Source organism: Drosophila sulfurigaster, chromosome 2R (genome assembly GCF_023558435.1).
Source record: "Drosophila sulfurigaster albostrigata strain 15112-1811.04 chromosome 2R, ASM2355843v2, whole genome shotgun sequence".
Classification (NCBI taxonomy): Eukaryota; Metazoa; Arthropoda; class Insecta; order Diptera; family Drosophilidae; genus Drosophila; species Drosophila sulfurigaster.
In genome coordinates this window covers 21,908,104-21,934,256 of record NC_084882.1, presented here as the reverse complement: position 1 = coordinate 21,934,256, position 26,153 = coordinate 21,908,104, and the positions used below count along the sequence as shown (strand labels likewise).

At 40.0% G+C, this 26,153-nt stretch overlaps 1 protein-coding gene and 1 pseudogene across 1 annotated transcript in view; both read right to left on the bottom strand.

Annotated features, from left to right (window-relative positions):
- Positions 1 to 351: 351 nt before the first annotated feature.
- Positions 352 to 26,153, bottom strand: part of LOC133836580 (homeobox protein abdominal-B) — a 38,964-nt gene continuing 13,162 nt past the window's right edge. The window contains 6 exon segments of the mRNA XM_062267154.1: positions 352 to 1,973; positions 2,038 to 2,252; positions 3,276 to 3,483; positions 3,647 to 3,843; positions 8,430 to 8,590; positions 17,337 to 17,392. Coding sequence (XP_062123138.1) covers positions 1,635 to 1,973; positions 2,038 to 2,252; positions 3,276 to 3,483; positions 3,647 to 3,841 — 957 coding nt within the window. The 5' untranslated portion in view covers positions 3,842 to 3,843; positions 8,430 to 8,590; positions 17,337 to 17,392 and the 3' untranslated portion in view covers positions 352 to 1,634.
- LOC133836739 (transcription factor Sox-1-like) lies at positions 4,847 to 10,447 on the bottom strand (annotated as a pseudogene).

The window sequence follows — 26,153 nt, the reverse complement described above, 5'->3', positions numbered from 1 at the left end:
ATAATAATACAAGAACTAGGATAAAGCAATTGGCGAAATCATTTCATAATTCATAATATTAATGGTAATCATAATCTAAATAATAATCATAATATTAATAATATGTAAGTGTGTGTGTGTTTGTATAGGTAGGTATAGTATTTGTGTACAAGTATAATGTATGAAGCAAAACATCAACAAAAATTCGATAATTACACAACATAACTGAACTTAGATGTAATATCAGGATTAAGCAGAGTCAGACACACAAGGGCAATATGTGTATGCATATGTACGTGTATTGTATATATGTATACCATATATATACATATATATGCTATATATAAGTTATGTAAGTAGCTTTAAGGTATGTATCGTAAATAACTTCTCGCTCAACTTCTTCTCTCAATGTTCAATTCTGTTTTCTTTTTTTTTTTGTTTCTTATTCATATTTCAATTGCAATGTATTCCCCATTTTTCTTTAGCGTTCCCTTTAGTTTTAATTTACGTGCAATTATTCATAATTATTCATTAATTATTTATGTTTCAATTTTTGTTTTGTTTTTGGTTTTTTTGTTTAGATCGAAAGCGCCTTTAACTATGGAGTAAACATGCACACACATCAAAAAACTTACATTTTATAAGATCGAATTTGACATTTTGCATTTCTAATTTTTGTATTCTCATGTGTTATTCGATTTGTTTTTTCTTTCTTTTTAGTTTTTTAGTTTTTCGATTTCGATTATATTAATTTTGTTTATGTTCACAAAACCAAAATAAGTTTCAGACGGTTTCGCTAATTGTGTTTAATTACGTTTTTCTCTTCTCATTCCGATTTTACGTCTTAGTTTATATACAGGAACTTAAAATTTATCTAAGAACACGACACAACGAACAATATTTGACAAAATTTATGCTAAAAGTGCGGCGCTGTGTCTCTGTGTTAAGTGTAAAAGTGTTTCAGTGTGTGTGTGTGTGGAAATTGTTAAACAATTTGTTGTTGTCTGTTGTGGCCTACAATTGCATTTGATGTACGAACTGCACTTACAATTAGAATCTACTACTCGAATTGTTGTTGCTGTTGTTGTTTTTGTTGTATTGTTATTATTATTAGGGGTAGTACAATGTATTTTGTATATGCATATATTATTCATAGTTGAAATTGTTATTATTAATTAATGCGTATTTAATTATTAGAGCGTTGAGAGAAATACAAATACAAATACATACATATACTATATTCATTCTGCGTCTCATTTCATTCATATTTTCAATTTTCTTATTTATTTTCTCATCTTTTCTCATTTTGTAATTTTGGGATTCTCTGATCATTTGCCTTTTGCCATTTGCCATTTGCCAAGCATCAATTTAACTGGGCGATTTACATTTGTAATTGTTTATAGATATTTTAAGAACTGACTTATTAATTAACTGCATTTCATTAAACGTAGACTTCAACTCCCCTTGTTCGGCATGATCTGCCAACGAATTTAGCTTTGAAAACAGCGACGCCAACGCAATTTCCTTTAGTTTTTTCCCATCCCCATCCACTTCCATATCGAATTCCCAATCACCCAACTAATCCGCTGGGTTATAACACATAGTACACATCTGTATTTTGTACTCTGTCCGTACTCAATTGATCGATCTCGCAACTAGCATGGAAAGTCCATAATCATTTCGTTTTTTATTGAATTCTGATTTGGATTGGGATTGGGATTCGCATTGGAATTGGGATTGGGGTTGGCTAACTGCTAGTAGGTAGCAAAGCCCATGGCGCCGGCGCTGCTGTTGTCCAAAGGTCACTGGTGCATTTTGGTGGCATGATGACCCATGCTCAGACCCAAGTTCAGGTGATGGTTGTTGTGATGCTGCTGTGCCGCCTGGGCGTGGTTGTGATTGCTGCTGGAGTTGTTGTTGTTGTTCTGCTGTGTGGCCTGTCGCTGTGAGTTCTTCTTGTTCTTCATGCGACGATTTTGAAACCAGATCTTAACCTGCACATAAATTTACTTTATAGTTAACCAAAACTGCCAAAACATTGATCTTCGGTCCACTTACCTGACGCTCTGTCAACTGCAGATTGCGGGCCAACTCCCAGCGCTTCTGTTTGGACACATACGCATTAAATAGAAACTCCTTCTCCAGCTCAAGGGTCTGAAACTTGGAATACGGCTTGCGCTTTTTTCGCACCGACACCTGGCCAGTCCATTCGTGCATCGCATTCGTCGGTGTCATCGGTCCCACGGCACCAACCGACAGACCTCCTGAAGTTCCTACACAAAAATCAATAATAATTTAAGGAATTAGAATTTAGAAAATTTGTAAAAAAAAATATCTTGAAAGACCCTATTCAACTTAACAAAAGGAAACTAAACACCTGAGAATAAATTCCTTTGCCTTTATACTTCATGGCGTAACATATGCACATATAATATGAACTCTAGATGGCGCCAGTACACTTTTCGTTCGTCTGTCTCATGTATTTTAACTACCATAAAAACACTACACCTTAAACCTTTTTAAACATAATGCTATTTAATAGTTAGATATTAATGTGTCCTCACTTTACATGCTTTCTACATTATATAATCAAATAATATTATAATACTGAATACTAATTTCATTTCTGAGATTACATTAATTAATCAATCATGACTTCATTCTAAATTGAGAAATCAATCAAGTACGTAGTTAATAGTTTATATTAGTATGTAATCTAAATATGTAGTAAATATTAATGGTATACTCGTTGTAAGTCAGAAAAAAAGTAAAAATAGTATAACTAAGTTGTTTAATGAAGATAAAATTAACTCAAGCCTATAAATATATCACAACTCATAAATTGAACAACTCAATATGAAATAAGATAAAATTAAATAAAGAGTATCTCTTGTTGTATACTTTAACCTAACTTTATGCTGTCTAATGATATTTTGTTTATGTTAAGCATCTACTCTTTTTTTAACATTTTACTTTATCTCAACCCGAGACTGTCATGTGATTGCAAGTTTGAAATTAAATTTTCAACTGATACTAGTAATAATAACTTTGAACAGATTTAAATTGTTGTCGTCGTGGAGGAGGACACTCCCTCGTTGACAGGAAGGAGCATAACCTCGGTCAAATGTCGCCGTTGTGAATTTATGAGGCATTTGGCAATACGCTAATTAAACGGCAAACTTGACGTCGCAACAACAACTGTCGCAAATTTGCAATTTGCATTTCAAGTCGCCAGCTAACTGTGTTTACAAATACAAAATAACATACTCGTTGTTAGATATGCCTAGAATATTTACCTGTGCTCGAGTAGGGCTCGGGGAAGGCGCGCAGTCCGCCTGGGGAGGAGTAGGTGGGCGTCTCATAACTGGACTGCGAGGTGCCCTCCACCGATTGTCGCGCCGCTGCTGCTGCGCTGACTGATGCATGGCGCTCGTCGGTGGCGCTCATGTAGGCCGCCGCTGCTGCGGAGCTCGGCTGATCACGGTAGTTGGGCCAATATGCTGGCTGTAGAGTACAAGAGGAGAGACAGAGCGAAAAGGAGAGAGAGCCGGGGAGAGAGGTAAGTTGAGGGTTGACATTGAGTTGTTTACGAGACGCCTGACTCGCAATTTGAGACGGAGGCAACGTTGTTGTTGTTGTTGCTGTTGTGTTGGCCTCGCACACTCACCTGAAACTGGGTCTCTGGGTAGCCGTAGAACATGGGCTTGCGATCCCGGTCGAGATAGTATGGCGAGGCATGGTACTGGTTGAACTCGTTTTCATATGGCCACGGATGCGCATGTCGCTTAACTGGCGTCGTGGCATCCGCCTCGAAGCCGGGCCTGATCGCGGGTATATGTATTGGCGCTAATGAGATGGACATGTCTGGGGGTGAAATCAAATTAAGAAAAGGTTGAATTAAAGTATTGAGGCTCTGTATAATTTAAGTCTATCTAAAGTAATTATCTTCTAAATGTAATCTGAGCTTATTCATATAATCTGATTTAAGGGAAAATTAATTAAGATAGTATCTTATTATACTAAACTATATAATATTCAATATTAAGATTCCTTGGAATCTTAAACAAATAAAATACTTTTAAGTTATTTAAGATATCAAAGATACTTAACTATTTCACAAAAAGAGTCTGACACGTTGAATTTAATAATACTCCTAAGAATTAATTATATTTTTTAAAGTAATTTACTGATTAGCATGGTAATTTATAGAATGAAATATTTCTTGTACCAGAAATAAACATTTTGCAAACAATGACAAAAAATATAAATAAAAATCTTATTATAGTTTAAATATAGTATACTACTATATTTTGTACCTTACTTGGCTTAACTATTAAATGGAGTTTCTTCATTTTAAATTGCTTAAAATACTTTTTGCTTTAATCTGGTAATTAAGAATAAATATATTTTGTATTTTAAATATTAAAAGATTTCTTTGACTTAAAAGCATTATCAAAGTATATATTCAAAAATATTTCCCCACGAAATTATTTTTGAAACTATCGAAACTATTGAAACTCATTGGAAAACACAATTCTTATTGCTTATTCAAGGGAACAATAGAAGTCTTCATCAGGATCACGAGTTGCAGACAGGGATTGTTCCAATTGGAAACCAAGAATGAAGCGAGTGCTCACCTGCTTGCTGAGAACTGACACTGGAGGGAGAAACACTCGCCGTTGTCGGCGCCACAATTTGACTTTGGCCAGACGAGACCACCGAATTTTGTTGCTGCTGTTGTTGGAGATTTGAGGAGGCGCCACTCGAGACGCTGTTGGGCGTCTGTTGCTGCTGTTGCTGTTGCTGCTGCTGATGATGAGGGGGACGTGAGATGCTGGGGCTGCTGTGTGGCGGGTCCAGTTGGAGTCTGTGCGGGACTAAGGGCTCCGCCAACTGGCGCTGTTGCCAGCTGTTGCTGCTGCTGTTGTTGTTGCTGTTGCTGCTGTGGCGGGGGCAGATGCTGGAGTGACGTCTGTTGCTGCTGCACGGGCACAATTGGCACAGGTGGGGGGATCCTCATACATGACCGCATGTGTGGGTGTGGAATGTGTTGTGGGCGTTGTCTGTTGCTGCTGCTGCTGTTGTTGCTGTTGCTGCTGCTGCAACACCGATGTTGGCGTGGACAACGCAACTGAGGCGGATGAGACGACCGTGTGTTGCAGGTGATGATGCAGTGGCTGAGGCTGAGGCAGGTGGTGATGGTGGTGCGGATGATGATGCAGTTGCTGCAGATGCTGCGCGGACTGTTGTTGCAGTTGCTGAGCGGACTGTTGCTGCAGTTGTTGTTGCTGTTGCTGCTGCTGTTGTTGTTGCTGCTGCTGCTGCTGTTGTTGCAGCTGCTGTTGCTGTTGCTGCTGCTGCTGTTGGTGGTGTTGCTGCAAAACCGCCGCCGCCGCACTGCTCGTCGAGGTGGGATGTGGGTGTGGGTGGGGATGGGGATGGGGATGTGTGTGATGTGGCCCCCACCAAGCCCCGGCAGCGGCGTGCGACCCGACTGCCGAGACATCGTGGGGGTCGTAGAGAGCGCACGCCAGCGGGATGGTTGGGGTTTGGGGAAGGGGTGGAATATTTACGGTTATTTTGAATGCCTTTCAGTCAAACGGCGGGAACGAAAGGCACACTGCGCGCCACACACACACACTCACACCAACACCAACACACACTTGTGCACTCTGAGGAGAGCACACACCAAGCAGGGAAGCGGTCCAAGTCCACAATCCCAGTTGGCTCCTTTTAACTTTCTCCTTCTCCTTCTCCCGTTCCTTTTTTTTTGATCACTCAGTTGCAGTCAACTGATTAATGTTAATTGCACTTAATTCAAGTCAATTATATTGCAATGTTTACTGCCGTTTGCTGCTGCGCTTTAGTTTGATTTTTATTTGCAGTCATATGAAAACGTTTATTTTTATTTTTATTTTTTTTATTATTCAACCAGTCGATGGTTAGCTCACGCACACACACACACGTACGTAAACACGCACGCACGTACACAAGCTGACTGGCACTCACACATGCACGCACACGTACAGAGCTCGTTCGAGGGTGAGAGAGAGCGACAGAGAGCGCTGTCCGTTGTCGAAGAGGTTGAAGAATGGGACGAAGAGAGCGCGAATTAAATGCCACCCACAGTTTGTTCGATGTAGTTGATGGGGCCAATGCTTTTGATCAACAGTCAGTCAAAGAGACACGAGCACAGGGTGATTACAGTGTTTCAGATGTTCAAAAAAATCAGATGATTTCAGTTTTGAGAACTTGCACTATTTTATTGCATTTATTTTTCAATTGTAATTTTTAATATTTGTTATTATTATATTTATAGTTTAATGCCGGCACAAATGGCGCGTGAAATTTTCAGTGCGTGAGAGCGAGTTATTGTTGCTGTTGTTGTAGATTTTTATTATTATTATTTTCGTCGCTGCTGTTGTTGTCGCCGCTGCTGTTTTTTTTGTTTTTTTTTTGCTTTTTATGTTTGCTGGTCATAAAATTTGATTTTACGATCAAAACAAACAATTAAACTCGTCGCCCGCAACAGTTAACAAAATGTTGCCATTCCTCAGGCATGTTCACATATTCTTTGATTTTTGTACACCGCGAATAATTATTATTATATTGCAAATAATTATTTTAGTCTTGTTTTTATAAAGTTGTCAATAATATAATATCGAACTGCACGGACACAATACTCCAAGCAGAATGGAAAACGAAAACGAATCCGTTCAAGTCAAACTAAAGTTCTTGTTCTCATTTACGTTCGTCGCTGTTGCAGTGGCTGCTGCTGCTTGCGATACTCTGTTAGTCGTTTTTGTTGTTTGCCGTTGATATTGAGAGACAGACGGACGCCCGCACGCCTTCCAACCGTACTGAGCGAAGCACAAATCTACACTGACAACGCCAGCAAGCAAAAACGGCGACAACCAGCAGAGGTAGCACCAACAGCACCAACAGCACCAACAGCAGCAGCAGCGACAACGACAGCAGCAACAACAGCAGCAGCAGAGGCAGCAGCAGCAGCAAAAGCGGTGGAGTCTTGTTTTCGACTCTCACTCTCACACAAACAAGACGACATCGTGGACAGGCGACAGACGACGGCAAGAGTCAGTCGAAGTCAAGATGTGAACAAAAGGCATTCAATACGTGTGCCTGACAGCGCGGCGCCTTCTATCCGTGTGCGCCCAACGAAAGAGAGCCTCGCTCGCGCATGCGCCTGCTGAGAGTAGCTGTTATTCTGTTCTGTTCGTGGTGGTGGTTGTTGTTCTTGTGTTGTTGCTTGTGCGCTCTCTCTTTGCGGCGCGCGTTATGCACACGCACAGTGTGCGTGTGTGTCTGCATGTGGAGACGCAGTCAATACGTATATGTGTACACACACAGCGTGTACGTGTATCCCCATGGCCTGTAGAGCTTAAAGAGAAAGAGAGCCAGAGAGCACTAACGTCCACTTACTAAAAAGACCCTGCCAACAATTTTTTTTACATATTTTTTCCTTTGTACGTAGAGAGAGTAAAACAATTTCGATATTAATCAGTTGGTTTAGATTTAGCAGGTGCACGGACCAAGGGACGAATGCATGCCAGCACACGTATACACACACACATACACGCGACACTTACACAGTGTATATGTGCTTAGCCTTTGTTCGCTCTTTTCAACTATACGCTCTCTCTCTCCCTGGCTCCCACTACTATGCTCGTGCTCACACGTACAGTCGTCTGTGTGCATTGGCAGCAACAACAAAGTTCGTTTCTAGACGTTTGCTGTTTGTTTGGGGCTGATTTGAATATATATTTAACTCTCGCGCACCGCAGCGCCATCTATGGCCGAGATTTTGTTTGGAAAGGGACTTGAGAGGTTGCCACGACATTGTCGTTGGCGGCATGCGATGTTTTTGTTTCTTTCTTTTACCGAATTACAGTTTGCTACTTGTGGGCCACCCTTCCCAACGAGTAACAATATTAAATTCATTTGGGGCGACTTCAAGTCGCACACGCAGCGCGAAAAAGCATATTAAATTGACCCCTTTCCAGGCGCTAATTAATCAGAATGAGCTAAACAAATACAACTACACACACACACACAATAAGAAATAAGTAATAATAATCATAATGACAGTAGACAAATTGAGACAATTTGGAAATTGCCTTTCAGTGTGTCTCAGTGCCTCAGCTACCCTTACTCAAAGTCTAGGAGAAAGGTCTGCGGGTCTCATTTTGTCCCATTCGCTGCAGAATGTCGAATTTAACGCTGCAACGGACAATTATGATCGTTTTACGACAATTTTTCCATTACAAGATGGCAGAAAATGTTGACAAATCATAAAAGAGCAAACGAATTTCCCACACAACCCTTTTCAAGAAGGGTGCTAAGCATTAACATAACTTAATCTTATTCATACTACGTATTTATATTTCTATTTTATGTACAAGTTATTCTAGAAAGAGAAAGATAGAACTTACCTGGTGGCTGGGAACTGATGCTGGAGGGAGATATATTCGCCGCTATCGGCGCAACGATTTGGGTTTGGCTGGACGCCACTGCTGAGATTTGTGTAGTTGCCGTTGGCTCAGCTTCAATTGATGCCGAAACTCAAGATCCTCGAGTTCAATGTGTCTTTAAGCTGTAAAAGAAAGTTAAGAGTTGAGAAATATGTGATAAATGCCAAGGCGCCGCATTATGGCCATTTTGGACAGCACACACTTAAGGGTTAAGGCGGCATCATCCGTCCTTGCCCGACCTGAGAGCAGAGACGAGCCGTCCGAAAGGAGAAGTCATCTTGTGAGTTTATGGCTGGCGCAAACGTCTTGTTTGCATTTGACACCGCGCAGGTAATAATGCATTCGGCCCAGACAGCCAACCAGGGTGCAGAGAGCAGAGAGCAGAGCGCCGCGTTTACAGGGTGCAGTGTGTGGAGTGTGCAATGTGGTTGTAGAGATGCCCCGGAGTGCGGAAGTGAGCGCCGCGCTAGGCAAATACTCAGTGAGTGACGGGCAGACAGAAAGACAGAGGGACGGATGGACGGATGGATGACTGGGAAACAGCCAGTAAGACAGCCGTCAAACACGTCGTAAAATTAGTTTCCTCGTTTCGCATTTGCATTGTGCAATAGCTCTGGCTCACACTTCAACTTCAACTTCCAATTCCACTTCCCGGTTCCCTCTGACCTCAACTTCGACTATGACTTCGACTCCGACTCAGACTCTGAGTTTGCCTTTGACATTGCCTTTGGCGGTGTCAGGGTCAAAGTCAAATCTATTTGTACTTTCACACACACTCAGACATAAATCTACTCAAGCATGCCGCGATCGCTAGTTGAAGACATTTTCAACGCCATTCCCAGTTCCAAATGCCTCATAAAAACCATTCGACCATTTGACTCCTTTAAAATGTATGCAAATGGCTTTATTTAAATATGTCACACTGAGGAAATGAAATTTAAAATTTGTCTGCATCGATCAATTTAATTTATCGACTAATAGTTCAAATATTTTTCAAATTGAGTAATAATTGTATTCCAAAATTTACAAATAATCTTCAATGAAATTTGTTTTCAGTGATTAAGAGAAAATTCAATAAAATTTGAAATAATCTTAAATAATTTTCAATTTGAAATGAATATGATACCTTAAGTTAGGTTAACTTTTTCTTTATAAAAATTATAATCAAAATGTATATTTTATTAATTTAAACTTCTAATACAATTTTCTTCATGTCTTTTTATTAAAATCCCATGAAATAACATTCTTTTATATAATAAATCATATTAGTATTTATTCTTGCGGTCTTGTAATAATAAAGAAAACTTTTCAAGATATTCTGCAAACACAAAACGCACATTTTTCACTCAGTTTCACTGTGAACGTGTAATTATTTGTCAACAAACAATGAAACCTTTCATTCCCGATCCCTTCACTTCACAATTGTGAGGGGGAACAAAATATGGAAACAAACAAAAAATGAGAAGAAACAGAATAAAGACAGAGGGGCCATTAAAAAAGAGTTTCTTCCATATTTAACGATGCTCAAATTTGAATAAGTTAATTAACAAAATTAATATTCAAATGGGTTTATTGCCGCAATGGCGTCTTATGGCTTCATTATGTTATGTGTGTGGACCCAGTCCGACTAAAAAAACTCAGACAACTATAAACAGAAACGAGTATGATCATTTGAAATAAATTCACATGCAATATGAAGAAGAAGCAGCTACAAACACAAACGGCAGCAGACAAACCACAAGAATTCCCGTAGACAGTTATCTATGGTGAGAGAAAAGTTCATTGGCTCTCGGCCATCCATAAAAAAAATAAAATACAAGCACAGAAATCGGGTTTTTTCTTTTCTTTTTTTTTTGGTGGTGGTCTACGACTGGAAGTCTTTGCGATGCTGCGAACGAATTAAATTAAATTTTGTGTTATCCAATTAGACACAGCACAACTCATTGCCGCACCTCGCCTGGCTCCACCTCAGCATCCATCCCTCACTCCCTCCTCTCTTGTGGTCCCTTTAATTTAACGATCTTTCTCTCAGCTAATTATGAGACGGCTCACAGTCTGTTTTGTTTGTCTTTCTGTCCCAGAGCCAAATGACATTGCTCTGGCTGTTGCTGAGAACTTTTAATTGCCTTGAATTTCTTTATTCCCAGAACCCTTTTGGCTTAAATTGTTTTCCATGTAAAGAGACGAAGAATCGAGATATGAGCTCGAAAGGGAGATTCCCAACTAAGCACGGAAACTCATCGCATTTCATTGGCGTGGATGAAAAATCTTGTGGTTTTTCTTCTATTCGGGATCCGGTCTTAAGGAGCCGCCACATCAAGATCGAACAAGTTTCTTCATTCCTGTTTTTTATTAAAATGAAAACGTGTTCGAAGCGGGCCTCTCAAACATGGCTATTCGTAAGAAAAAACAGCCAAAAGAAACTCTGCTATAATAGAGACTCTTATATAGTCTCTGCTCACACACACACACACACACACACATGCATGCTGTCCATATTTAGAACAAAGAAGAATGAACAGACTGCGCAACCAGGGATGACAGAATTGAAAGAGAACATGACAGAGAGAGAGAGAAGAAAAAAGCAGACAAATATGGAATATCGATGCAAGACATTTTGTGGAACTCGTAGAAGGAGAAATCCATTGAAATTGGAATCATCGTCGTCATCATTGGGATGCATTTCTGGAGCATGTGTTGCTGTCTCTCAGAAGTCGCTTATTTGTCAGACTGCCTGAACATGAACACAGCCCCTTGAAACAATTCAGCGATTCTCAGTTTCAATTTCAGTTTCCTCCTTTTCTGTATTGTTGACTTGTCTCCTGGACAAATTTATGATGATCAAACACAATGCACTAAATACTCGTATTTGAGTGTGGCATTGTAATTGTTGCAACAACATGTAATCCCTGTCGATGCCTCCATTCAGATAGCAAACTACAAATATTCGATATGCGGGTTGTTTAATGGCCAGTAAGAAGTTTTTGGCAAGTAATAATATATACGAAATTTTTGACAACATTAAACGAATAAGTGTAGGAAGAATTTTTCAAGATTATATATCATCAACAGTTATTTTCCTATTTATATATTTATAAGAGTATCGGTGAACATTTTAACGATTAGGGTTCATCATTTATTTTGTTGCTGATCACCCAATAAACGACTTGATTTCTAACTCAACAAAGTAACAAAGATTTTTGTATTATATGTTATTTTATTCTATCTAAAATAGATCTAAATTGAATTTAAATTTCAGAAGATTTCAGCTCAATTACCTTACACTAACACACTTGTAAACTAATGAGTTTATGCACTCGCGAAAGAATTCATATAAAATGCCAATAAAAATAATACTACATATGTTATTGTAGTAGCGAAAGTGAAATGTGGAACAATCAAATGGTGATTAGTGCTTTCGTTAAACGCTTGGCCAATAAACTGTAAAGTTATATAAACTTATTTATCATGATATGGAAATATTCTTTACGATGTGTTACAATAAAACTTGTTGATGATTCTTTTTAATACTGCTGGACAGACAGTAAGCGCCTCAATTGGGCAATTAGAGACCCTGTTAAAGCACCTGAGAAAGTGCCGTCTCTCTCTCTCTCTCTCTCTCTATCTCTCTCTCGCTCTGTCTCTCTATCTGTTTGTAATTGTTGTTGTAGCTGCTGCTCTCTTGTTTACTGTGTACTTAAACAATATTTTAGTACAATAAATCTAGCTAGTTAACTGCTTTTATTGCCAGCAAAGCGTTTTACGACAAGCAAACAGACGCAAACAGGGTGCCTCAAAAGGCAACGTCAGGGTGCGATGACAGAGAACAACTCTTTCGAATTGTGCCCCCGTGTGCATGTATGAGTGTGTTGCGAGTTGCGAGTTGCATGTGGCAAGTTGTAATTGTATGTAGATTTTATTATATATTGCAATAAAACCAGGAATGAGAATGAAAATAAAAGTAAACAGCCCTTAAATGAAAGCAACACTTTTCGGCCACTTTTACGATACTTAAATCATTTAACAATTCAAATTAACACTACTTTATATATAATGCAGTATGGTAATCCGAGAGGTTTAATCGTTCAGCGAATCATTCATCTTTCGCAATGATCTCCAACGACCTTCGGCCATATTAAATATTTCATTATACGCCACACGTCGACAGACAGTCGAGGACGTCGTTTTGGAGCTGAGAAGCGTGGAAGTCGATGGAGGGAGGGGGAAGGGAAAGGAACAGACAACAGTCGCGGCCATAAAAATTGACACATTTGTAGTCACATCGGGTTGGCCAATGTTCTCGGTGTTCTCGGTGTTGTGCTCTGTGTGTTCTATTCATATTCTGTGCACTGGCTCTTTGTCTCTCTGGCCAATTGGCCAAATGGAGAGTCATAAATATGCCGAGGTCTGTTGAACTTGAAACACATGCGAGTCGCTGCCGCGAGTCACTTTTATGGCCAGCTCTTTTAGCATCTATTGGCATACAAATCGCTATCAACAACAACAGCAGCGGCAACAACAAATACTGAAGGTTCTCACGCAGTTATTGATAATCGATTTTTTGATTTTGCGGGTTTTCAATTCCCACACACACTACAATTCAAAAATTAGTATACTACTATCGATAGTATTATTATCGATAACTGGAAGCAGCCTTAATGAGTAATCAAATGATTTATGTAATGTGTTTTTTGGCTATTTGATTTACAATTTCCATGTTGATATTTGGTTTGCGCTTTATGACCAGTGCGTCAAGGTGTTAATTGCTCTGCTTCAGACAGAGCGACCAACAAGGTGTTAATTCCACATTTATGGGCATTAAATTGGCCACCAGTTTCATTTCGAGCTGCAGTGAGTTATGAAGTCGTTAGTCAGATGGTCTCATCTATATCTCTGAGCGATAAAAGTGAGTTGAAGCGCAAGAAGATGAATTTCTTATTGGGAAATTAATCATTATAGCAGTATCACACAATAGAATATCCTTAGTTTATTTTAGTGAAATTCTCTGCTATTTCATTTTTAAAGTTTAAAGTTTTTCTCAAATGTAAAGCCCTCAATCCGCTAAGCTGGTGGCAGATATAAAACTCATTTTGCCAAAAGCAAAAAAAAAAATAAGTGAAATCATCAATTTTGTTTTTTCTTTGCCTCTATTTTGTTTTCTATTTTCCCATTTTGTTGTTAGCTCTAGTCTTGCTCTCTCTCTCTTTCTCTCTCTCTCTCTCGTTTTCTTGGCATCTCAACTTTCTTGGCATTCTGTTATCTTGCTCAGCAGGGGGGATGGAAACTTTGTTGCTTTTACTTTGTTCTGGACGGTTCTGGTGAGCTGAAACCCTGGGGGGACTTGGCCTGCCTCTTAAAGAGGCAAGCACAAAGCGAATGCCTCATTTACATAAGCATAATTTACACATAGAGTAGTTACATAGCCAAATAGCAAACTCACACACACACACACACACACACTTGCACAACGAGGCCAAGTTAGACACCCACACATACACACATACACGCAGTGGCAACATGGCTGCCACAACAACAGCCAAAGTCAGCAAAATATTTATTCAAATAGCGTGTGTCCCATCTCCATCCATTCATCCATCCAACGTATTTCCCCCCCCCCTTTGCTCCTGCTCTGCTCTCCGTGACCGTCTCCCTAAAGGTTAATTTCAGTTTCGCTGAGGCCATTGGCAACCCTCGTCATCGCCCCCTGCCTCCCCCTTTTCGCTGCCACTGCTGATGACGCCAACAACGACGACGACGACGACGACGACGCTGCTGGATACGAGTAGCAACCCCCAATGAGCGAGCAAGCAAGCAAGCGAGCGAGCGAACGGCAGTCGCGATAAGCAAAGTCAAAAGCATTCAAAGATTTCAGTAAAATGGAAAATGTGGGGGGAAAAACGAACAACAGCAACAAAAAAAATGAAGAAAAACATGGCATAGCCAACTCTGAAGCAACCCCAGCAAAAAGCTGTCGAGCTGTTTTCGCCGAGCAGCCAGCCGACGGTATTCGGCAAACACTTTTGCTGACGTTGTCGCTACGACATAGATACAGACACATACATACATACGCAGGCACAACCCCAACATGGCTGCGGGGTGCAGAACTGACAGACTGAAAGACTGACTGAGTGACTGAAGAACTGACTGTTTTTGCCTGTTTTGCTGGCTGTTCTTGTGCTTGTTGTTGGCATAATATCGATCCCTCTTGGGTCGTTGCCTGCGCTCAATGAGTTCTCAATTTACTCTGTGCTTCCCCTGGTACCCCCCTCGCCCCGATGGGCACACCCGTGACTCTCGGCTTGTGTATAGATTTCGTATCTATATGTTAGATACACGCCACAAAACTTTTCACAATTTAAGTGAATTTCGTATCGATACTTTGCAGCATTCCTGCGTGATTTCCATTTTCGATTAAAAACCATCGAGACGTTGACATTATTAATTGAATTATAAATTTAACATTTTATTATGATGTCTCCAAACTTGCCACATCTTCTGCATGTGCAATGCGCTACGTGATATGCCTGGAATCGTCTCCCGACACGACTTTTCCCCTCTTCGTTCTTATTCCAGTCGATTCGTGGAATTTTAGCTGAGTAAGCTGGTAATGGAGGACCTCAAGCTAATTTTCATTAGGGTGCATGTTGATAATGAAGCACAGTGGAACAAATGGCACTTAAAGCGCACTATAATATATTTGTATACCCGTATTTCCCAATAGGGACAGATAGAAGAAGGCTTGCCCTACCGTCTGTCCGAGATCTCATAGATTATAAGAGGTAGAGAGCTAAAATTTTTGACAAAGTTGTTATATCAAAATATTAGATATGCATTTCGGTATATTTCTGTATTTCTTCGGTGAATAAACTTTGTATATTTAAATGAAAATACCGCAGTATTACTTCTTAATACTATCAAATGCACTTGCAACCACTGTAGGTTGTTAGACTGAGAAGAATTCCAAGTCGCAGCGAACTCGATTAGCTCAGCGACGAGGCGGGCTCAAGATAACAAGTCCAACCGGTCTGTCTGTCCGTCTGCCCATCTGTCTGTCTGTCGGTCCGTTGGAGACATGCGAGTAGAAAGCCACAATCAGAAATTTAATAATGGCTGCACAAAAGGCAGCACGAAGCGCGTTGACGTGCACATATTTTACGAGTTTTATACACACAGTCCGGGGCCAGCGGATTCGTGTTGTATCTGACGGATGCACATGCTTCAGACAGACAGAGGGACGGACGGAGAGAGACAGGCGGGCATCGCATTCCACTTGATGGAGAGAAAGGTAAAGGAAACTGAAAAAACAAAAACAACAACCGAAAAAGAAACGAATGAAGTCATCAAAAATGGCCTCCCTACGTTTCCTAGTGAAAGCGGCTCTCACCTGCTGCTGTCAGGGGTCAGAGGTCAGCAGTTAAGCAAGTCCTGCCCCTATACAGTTGTTGTTGTTGCTGCTGCTTCTGCTGATCTGACGATCGTCAGCTGCATTGGCTGCCCGCAGGAGCAACGAGGCAATGACGATTCCTGGCCTCGATTAAAGGCAAGCGATAAGCAAACGGCTAACAACTATAGTTGGCCAAGTGGCTGCCTGTTTTTTGTTTTTGTGAGTGTGTGTCGTCCATTTTTATGGCTTCATAAGTGGAACTTGGCTGCTTTTCTTTCTCGTGTTTTTTTTTTTTGCCTCTTGTCGCGCACGATTTTCCCTTTGTTCTGGCGAAAGTCGTAAACATTTTCGACAACTACAAGCTACAAGCCCGCGGGCAGGTTGTGCTCCCTTCCCATCCCCGTTCCCGTCCCAGTCCCGTCTATCCACTGTCCTCTGATGTCGGCGAGCGTGGAAAGAAGTCGGCATCACACAATGGGAATATAGTTGTAAATGTCAAGATTTTTAAATGCATCGCTTAATCGCTGACCAAGCTGATGATGATGATGATGATGCACCTGACAGTGCCATCTGTTTTGGTATCGGCTCCGATCACTTTTGGACCAAAAAGAAATCATTTGAAGCCAGCGACCGGATTGGCAATTAGCCCAGTTTGTTCAATTTCTCATGGCCATAAAAATTCACTTAAACTTTTTGAAATGAATTCATGATTGACTGCCACCCAAGTGGCATATCAATCAAGGGGCAGGAGGCAGGGAGGAGGAGCTTGCACCCCTCAGGAAAATCTACTCACTTCTCGTTGCTGTTGTTGTTGTTGTTGTTGTTGTTTTTTTGTGTCGAGCGCTTTTGTGATTTTTGGCAATTGATTTAATGTGTCATTCATAGATTTTTATTGCGTCATTTTATTGCCGTCTTTAACTTCCGATTTACCACAATTGGCCCGCTTGGACACTGCCCCCAACCAGCCACGCCACGCCCCCTTCAATGTCATTCTCACTCGCGTCCTTACACTGTATGTATGTGTGTGTGTGTGTGTGTGTGGCATCTTAACAGGGAAATCATGTACTCGCCGTACTTTACTTTATTTATTGCCATTTTTAATACCGCCCCGACTCGCCGGCCGGACATTTTAACACCCTGCACGCTGTTGTTGCTGTTGCTGTAGCTATAACGGTTCTTGGGGGCATGAAGGAGGCACAAACAAGCAAAGAGCTGGCGGCCACTTTATGTTACAATAATGTTCCCTCGACACTGGCTGCTGCTGCTGCTGCTGCTTGCAATCGAATTGTTTTGGCCATAAAAATCAAAAAGGTAATTCGAGTAGCTCGACTGCCAGCCAGCCATGTCCTTAACTGGACTCTCCCATCCTCTTTTCCGCCTACTTAGTGCTACTGCTTAAGGGATTTTAGCAATTCAAATGCGCTCATCATTTACATATGGAACAATTCCCCAAAATGACAACTACATTTTGCAGTAAGACTCACCTGAAAATTGTTCAATTTGTCCTCAAAGTTGTTGCGCTTCTTTTAATTTAAGTGAACTGCAAGTAAGAAGAAATTTTGAATTATTAATTTCTATAGATTAAAGATAATTCTAAATTGAATGAATAATGATTAAATAAATACAATTACAGCTGCATTAAAAACTTTTCTGATGAAAAAACGGCTTAACGCGTTATCCCAATTTCACATTTGTCGGATAACTAAATTATTATTATTATATGATATCAAAAGTTAAAAATACAAATCTATGCTACTTTTAATTTCGCAAATGCATAAACACCGCCAGCTGTGTTTTCAATTTGATTAAGCTGTTAGAACACTAAGCATTAAAACTATTCATGAATATTTCATATCAAAAAATGCTTGAATTATTAAATCAGTTTTAATGTTTATTGAGTGTTATATAAAACATAAAAAGCGGCATAAACGCTAAGTAAATGCAATAGTAAAGATTAGATTAATAATGTATTAAGTAGTAAAAAAATATAGTCGAGTATGAATAATACATTTTAAAGTGTGCAATAAAGTATAATTACAATGCAATTTATTATTATAAAGTAAAGTATAGCAATTTAGTTGTCATATATATAATTATATTTCTTTGCGGAAAATTGCAACTTATTTCTGAAATGCATAATTTATTTACTTCTTAGAAATAAAATATGAAACAGTTACGCAACAGCGAGCAGAGAAATCTTTCGAGTGTCACACTTCAGATTGGAAATAGATAAGCACAAATATCACATAATATATGTATTTATTTATGTGTGTCTGTGGCCATCACATAACCACAAAAATGATGAATGTCTTTGCTTATATAATACGTATACGATTAATTATCATTTGGAATAGAAGTTTCTCATCTAAACGGCACTCACCGAGTCACAAAAGTCGATGGCGCTGATAATGTGGCTCGATAATTATGAACAAATCAATACAAATTACGAGCTGCCTGAGAAATGTTTATTAAAATGCGAGGCACTCGTTAAAATTTTGAAAAGAAAACACACACACACACAGAGAGGGAGAACACAAATAAGCCCGATTTTAGGCGTCGTAAATATTCTTGAGGCTGTATTACGATTATTATTATTATTTTTATTAAGTAGTATTGTATTGTTGTTGTATCGTTTGATGAACTTTTAAACAACTTAAAATTTGAAATTCAGAATACTTTTTTTTTTTATTGCCATCAGCAGCGGTCAAAGTGACCCGGCCACGCGATAATAATTCCTCCGTCTATCGATATTAAATTGTCCGACATAATTTATGGATGCACGCGATCGATTTTCCCCTTCTCTCCCCGCGCACGTTGAGGGCGTCGTCCTCGCAGCTGGAACTGGCAATTGTGGATCGTGAATGCGATCGAGTTGAAGTTTGCAGATTCAAGATTGATATCCGATGAGGGATTAACACAGATACACACACATACACTCGCACAGTGGTTCACTGGCGCCTAGGCAGGGGCCGAAACAAAATGAATTCCAAAATGGAATGGAAAATCAAATCAAAATCCGCGACGCGCATGCGAGATAACGACTCCGAAATTGTTAGAGAGCAACTAACACTAAAAAAATTAAATTCAATATTTTGTTGTTTAGACAAAAACTGAACTGAAACGAAACGAAAACCGAAAACTGGCGAACCGAATGCGAACGCGAATGCCGCGAACGACAGACTCAGAGAGCAAGAGCGAGAGAGAGAGACACACAGAGAAAGACAGAGAGAGAGCAACGACACACAACGAGCCAAAGACCAGAGAGACAGCAACGGAGCCAGCTCAGCTCTCACGTCAACTTCTGGCAAAGATGTCATGAGCGATCCAAGCAGATAGAAGAGGGACAACAAAGGGGAGCGAGGGGACGCACAACAGGCGGAGAAACACACAAAACATTTTTACATAGTATTATTTTGGTTTTTATTACCCCCAACTGATGGACGGCCAGCAAAGAGGGGGCAAGGAGGGTCGAGGCAGAGACTGAGACAGAGTCATGCACAGGGCCAGAGAGGAGGGACAGGGGCAAAGACAGGGCATTTGGCAGAGAGCGAACAAGTGTAGATTCAAATACGAGCGCACGATCTCGCGATCTCGCGATCTTGGCAATGCGAAGGCGGAGTGGAAATGGAAGTCGCAATGGAAATGAAAATGGAAGAATGCGAATGGAAATGGAAATGGAAATGCGGTTCATCTCAACTTTGTCTAAAGCACGCCGACAAAGTTCATAAATATATAGTACATATTTGTGTTTCCTTTTATCTTATTTTAATTAGAACATACTTTTCAAAATGTATTTCGCTGTCAAAAATAAATACGCATTTACTCAGCACACTCACTTAGGGCCATATACACTCAGTTAAGTATACTCTATATAAATATATATCACATTTTATGTACAAAAAAGTTCGAGAATTCGTTAAATTTTTCGCTGTTTTTCCTTTGCTTCCTTGGCCCCTTTTCAGCCAGCATCATTGTCACAAATGGCAGCAGACGTTGCTTGAAATTGCCAACATTCTGGGTCACAACTAAAAGACTGCATTGCCCAGACTGCTCGAAGACAGATATCCTATTAAAAGTTACAATTCTATAGCTTATGTCGAGTTCTTTTATAGTAATTAAGTAATTAAAATATTTAAATTGAAATGCAAATGAGAAATACAATAAAATAATTATAAGAGTTTGTTAAGGAACATATTATAAGTATTAAAAATCCCGACATCAAAAAACTATTATTAAATGTAAAATACAATTTTAAAAATTTGAATTATTTTTTATAGACGAGGTACAAATTAATGTGAAAACATCTTTTTCTGCTTAACTTTCGTATTGAGCAGCAGTTGTTTGGCCAACTAGCAAAACATTCTAACTAATTAAATAAATAATTGTATGAGAATTGGTTAGTTATTTAATAATTTAGTAAATATGGTTTTCATTTAAAAAACACATTTAAAAAATATTAATGGCAGTTTTTTTAACTTAGTCCGAATGTTGTAACTGATTGAAAGACAAGTGTTCACATAGATGTTGTCGTAAGGTAACTTTAAATATAATAGATAGATATGAATTTACATTTTAAATATATAAATTACAAGTATTTTTCATTTAAAATAAATGTATTGCATATCAGAATCTTTTAACAAGTTTAATGTCTGTCATAAGAACAATTTTAATTTCGCCATTTTGCTGATTGAGTGTGTGAACTGCCTAGACTATGTTTTTAGTCTTTTTTTTTGCTTTTTTGTTTAATGTTCATGTGGAAGTAAGTCACGGCTTTAGAAGGCCGGCGAGATATCTAACATAAATGGAAATAGGAATAGGTAGTTTCGCTATCTGCTCAGCCAGTTAGCCAGTTTTCAAGTCGTCGCTGTGGAACAACATGAATCTCGACAGAAATCGTTAAAAGTGAGCAATTGTTGCTGTGGCTGTTGTTGTTGTTGTTGTTGTTGGCATCCTTATTTGTTTGCAAACTCGTTTGGACTGACAGCAGCGCTGAGGTTGCCAATCAAACCTGTTTGCGAGTCAAGTGCAAAAAAGCAGCTCTGAAATTGCAACTTAACTGAAAATCAAGTTAAGCTTTAATTAAAAACCTGGAAAACACAATTAAAAACCCCGCCAGCAGCAACAGCAACAACCTGTGCAATTAACAACAGCCGAGGCGAGAGAAAAAAAAAATAATAATGTTTAGAAAAATCTTGCCAAAGTGTTGTGTATGTAATTTGGGTAGCGAGAAAGGGAAGACCGAGCGCTAGAGAGAGAGAGAGAGAGAGGCACTAACTGACTGTCTATATGCCTCAAAAGCTACGACTCTGGCTGGCCATGAACGAACCAGCGAATAAACGAATATTCGTAGTCGCATTCGTAGTTGTATTCGTACTCGAACATACGTGGATCAACACTGAGCACTGAACACTGAGCACTAAGCACTGAACCCCGCCACGCCCCTCCCGCTGCTGTTGATCCTCGGAGCACGGCCTTGGGGCTGATTGCGGCTGCTTTGTTACCTGACTGACGCAAGCGACGCAACTCGAGCGGGCTGCCAACTTCACAAAAAAAAGGGGGAGGGGAGGCGGAGGGGAGTCGAGTAATAAGCGTGTTTCATAAATTGAAAGCTGCCGCGGCGGCGGCAAAAGTTATGAAAACGTTGGAAAAAAGAAAGAAAAAACGCCATTTAGATTGCAATCTGGCGGCCAAGCCGGCGAAACGAGCGGCGACCGCGTTTGCTGGCCACTCGTCGAATGGCCAAATGGCGAGTGGGAAAAGCGCTCGACTCGAAAATGGCCGACAACAGCGACCAAGGGGCGGTTGTTGGATAGGGGGAGTGTGGCTCGCGGGCAAATGTACAAACACGAAACGAAACGCGGCCATAAAACGCTTCAAATTTGCGGCTTTCAGCGGCAAACAAAGCAAAAGCAAAGAAGCAACGGCAGCAGCAACAACAACAAAAAATGCGAGTAATTATTTTTATTAAAGAAACAGCAAAAACTGAACAGCACACACACACACGCACAGCATACACACAGTAGCAGTCGACCCTTGCCCTCGTCTTTTCCCTTCTCCTCTCTCAGTTCTTCTCTTCTCTCTGCAGATTTCATTAGAACTGGTCACACTCGGAGGGTCTTCCTCCCCCCCTTCAAAACAAAAACCAGACAGTAGTTTAACAATTGCCACACAACTTGCTGGTAAGTAGTTGGCTGTTGGCCAAATTACCTCGACTGGCAAATCACGTTCAAGCTCAAAGAACTTAGACTTCAAATGAAGTTGAAGTTCAAAATGGAAGTACCAGCAAAATATATTCCTCCTCTTCAGATCCGAGTATATAAAAACCTTAGCATTGAATTGAAGCAGAAGCACAAAATACAAATTTGAAAGTGGCCTACTTATATTTCTTCTATTCTGAAAGAAACTGAAAACAGCATTCAAGGAATTTGAATCTTGAATAGAAATATACCTGAGAAAAACAGAATATGTTTTGCCCCTTATGTTGTTATGGAATCTGAACTTATATAAATGTAACATATGTAGCTAATATGGTCTTTATTTAAAGTTGAAGAACGAAGTATATATTTAAGGTACATTAAATATGATATATTCTAATGTCAAGAGCTATAAACCAGAGAAAAGTTTTCAATAAAGTGATACCAATAGAATATATTTCTTCTCTTCTACCCAAAAAATGTTTATACATATATAGACAAGATAGTCTTGAAGTGAATAAGAAAATATATATCTCCAATTCACAGATAAAAACAACAAGTTTTCGAGTTAAAGTTACAGACAAAAGTTAAATAATTTAGTTATTAAATTATTTTCCTTGCTTTCTTGTACTTCGTCTCTTGAGGTTAACAAAATCAAAGTATTTCTCCTGTTTATGATGAATTTATTTATACTTGTAGTTGTATTCATTTCAAATTTTTTTTAAACATCTTACTTGGACAAGCGAAATTTTTGTTTGCAATCTTAATGATGAGCTCATCTAACAAATTCGACTTTAAAACAACAAATGTCAATATAACAAATCCTTTGCCATTTAAAGTTGATTAAAAATAATAAAACAAGAATATACAAATAAAGTAGAGAGAGAAAGCGAAACAGAGAATGTCGATCGTACTTCAAGTACTGATAAATCAATAATGTAACTCCAGAGCAACCCCAAAAGTGAATTCCGCTTCCCTCGCAATTGCAACTGCTGAATTGCTGCAAGTGTTGTGGCTGTTCATTGTCCATTGGCTATTGGTTGATTGATTAATTAAGCCGCAAGATTAGCGGAAAGTCATGTCGCATGGCTGCTGACAATGAACGGCAATTAGACAAATGCAGTTATCGACTGAAATGGCGATGAAGCTGTCACATTTAATGGCCGACTAAATTACAAAATGGTTAAACAAACAGACAGCTGAAAGAACTGAAATGTGACTGCATCAGCTGTGGAATGGGGAAGGGAACAAGAATGCGAGCAGAACTTGAGAAAATATTTGAAATATGCAACTGTAGCAACAATGGCAACAAAGGCGGCAACAGCAGCAGCAACTGCGACGGCGGCCAATGGCGGTGAACTGAAAGCGCGCTGCAAAAGGAAGTTGAAATGAAGAAAGAAAAATAGTAATTTTCCATCCATCATAAATAATGTTAAGCGCCACGGCTGAGGGAAAAACATGCACGGTCCATTAACTTTTTGCGGAGCGAGGAGCAGCAAAAGCAAAAGCAGCAGCAGCAGCCACAGCACGTTGAACGGGAACGCGCTGCTTGCCACGCAGCCAGCAGAGACGTCGACATCTAGGCGGCCTCGACACCAGTTCCACATGCGCTACGACTGTGTGTGTGTGTGTGTGTGTGTCTGTGTGCGACTGTCATTTCGAAAGCTATGCGAGATTTGCAACCAACAAAAAAAAAAACTTAAAGCAAAAACAGTTGAAAAACGCTTGCTGTTTTTTTTGTTCACTTTGCTAGCCTCGACTTGCCATATAAGTTTGAGTCTGTGTGCGTTTGTCTGTGTGCGGGGTAAAGGTTAAAGTGAGGGTAAGCACTAAAGTGAAGTTGGATTTGGCAAATGCTTTCTGCTCTGTTGATGCTGCTGCTATTGCTATTGCTCTTGCTACTGCCGAGTAATTGTAATTGTCTTAATTGTTAATATTATTTTAATTATTTTTTTCTTTTGACTCGAACGCTCAGATGTCATGCTGAGCTTTTGCATTTAATTTCAAACGAGCTAATAAATTTAATTGTGTGGCGATTAAGGCGCCAGCAAAATTGTGCATTGAGCTGCTAAAAGCGCAACGTCATTAAACCGCACCTCAGATGATAGCTATCAGGCTCTGGTTAAGTGACTCAGTCGGAGGCTCTATAAAGCGGCACAAAAGGTTAAAATATTGAAACATTAAAACAGCGTCGAACAAGTGTTGCTACATCTCCTATCAATAGCATTTTTCTCTATCAATAGCTTTTCTTCTTTTCAGTACCTCAAAATGAATGTTGAATTTCCAAAAATGCATATATTAACATTAACATGTTCTTTGTGTTTTCATAAATTAGTGCATTCGTTGCACGTACATATGTGAAAAGTGCAGCTGCTGCATGAAAACAACAAAAAATATCATACAATGGCTGCATCGCTCTGTTGGCGCAGTGACACAAAACTCAACACACAACCAAACGAAACTCACCACAGTCGACAAACACGCAGAGCAGCAGTATGCTGTTTGGCTGTGTTGCTGCTCTGCTCTGTTGCCGCTGAGGGACATGTGTGAGAGCGAGGCAACGATCGCATGATCGCACTGCTGTTTGCCAGACGCCATTGGCGAGAGCGAGACGCAAGACCAATGGCCGACCGACTCAGCAGCATGGAACTGCCCACTTCAATTGGAGGTAGAAGAATAAGAAGCAGCAGCAGCAAAATCAAAAAAAAAAAACAAAAACTCTGAAACTGAGTGAAATGACTGAGGAAATAAAAACAAAAAACCCCCCAAAAAACCCAAAAAAAAAAAACAAGTGTAAGGAATGCATGAGCACTGTGCGAAATTATAGAAATAGATAATAAAAATAAGCGCTTTTTAATTGTTTGGCATGCTTTTGTTGATGCCGGCGATGAATCACTAATAAAATGTCAAAGCAACGGCAACACGGCCAAAACAAAGCAACGCGCAAACGACGCTTAAAATGTTCAACAAATCAAAGTCACTTTTGTTGCTGTTGCTTTTGTTTGTGCACATTAAGTGCCGTGCAGGCCTAGCCAACAGTCGCCCCCACCGCCCCCCTCTTTGCTCCAGAGTCGATGCCATCCGTGTGTCTAGTGAAATTATTGCTAATATAAAAATATTTTGTAGGCTCATAAAAGCGACTACACAGACACTGGAGCAGCGAACTGGGAGCTAAGCGGGGACGCGGCAGTCTTTATTGGTGCGGGTGTGTGGGAGTGTGTACGGGTGTGCGTGTGTGTGTGTGGGTCCTGCGGTGTGCGTGTGGGCGTTGAATGTCTATTGATGCAGTCCCAGTGCCGCAGCCACTGATGCCACTGTGATGTGGCTAGCTCGTCGACAGCAAACGACAAACGGCAAACGCCAAAACGCAAATCGTACAATATTTTAAGGCCTAATTTTTTGACGAGTTTTTAAACGATTGTAAAACTCTTTTCTCGCTCGCCCGTTTTTTACGAGTGCCAGGCCATTCAAGTGTGTTTGAGCGAGTGAATTATGGGACAGGCCCAAGATAGCAACGCCCGCTGTCGTTCTCATTCCTGTTCTTGTTCCTCAGTTGCCGTTGCGGTGTGGTTTATGGGACAGACGCACAGTAAGCCAACGGCCAAAGTCGAAGTCGAAGTCGTAGTCGTAGTCGAAGAACTTTGTGTGACAAAAGCCGAGAAAACTGGGTGGCGTTTATTACGTGAGTTATGACACCTTCCATCGACGACAAACGGCAAAAAGAACTATTAACAATAGTAAAATTAATTTGAAAACAATAAAATCCGCACTAATATTGCATAGCAATGAGCGTCTCTCCCGTTCCAATCGTTCTCCATTGTGGCCACAATGCCAGGTAGCTCACAAGCTCTCGTAAAAATGCCAATTGCAAAAATCACAACAAATCATAAAAAGTTTTTATTTTAATTGCCTGCCAGCTGCCAGTTGCCAGTTGCCTGTTGCGGCTGCCTTTAAGCTAAAAATAAACGCAACAAAACATCAATCATTCAGTCAATCAATCGACAATCTATCAAAAGACAAACTTTTCCCACATTATAGTATACAAATGCTATTTTTACATAACATAATTATTGTTCTTCAATTGCTGCCGAGTTACTTTCACATTCC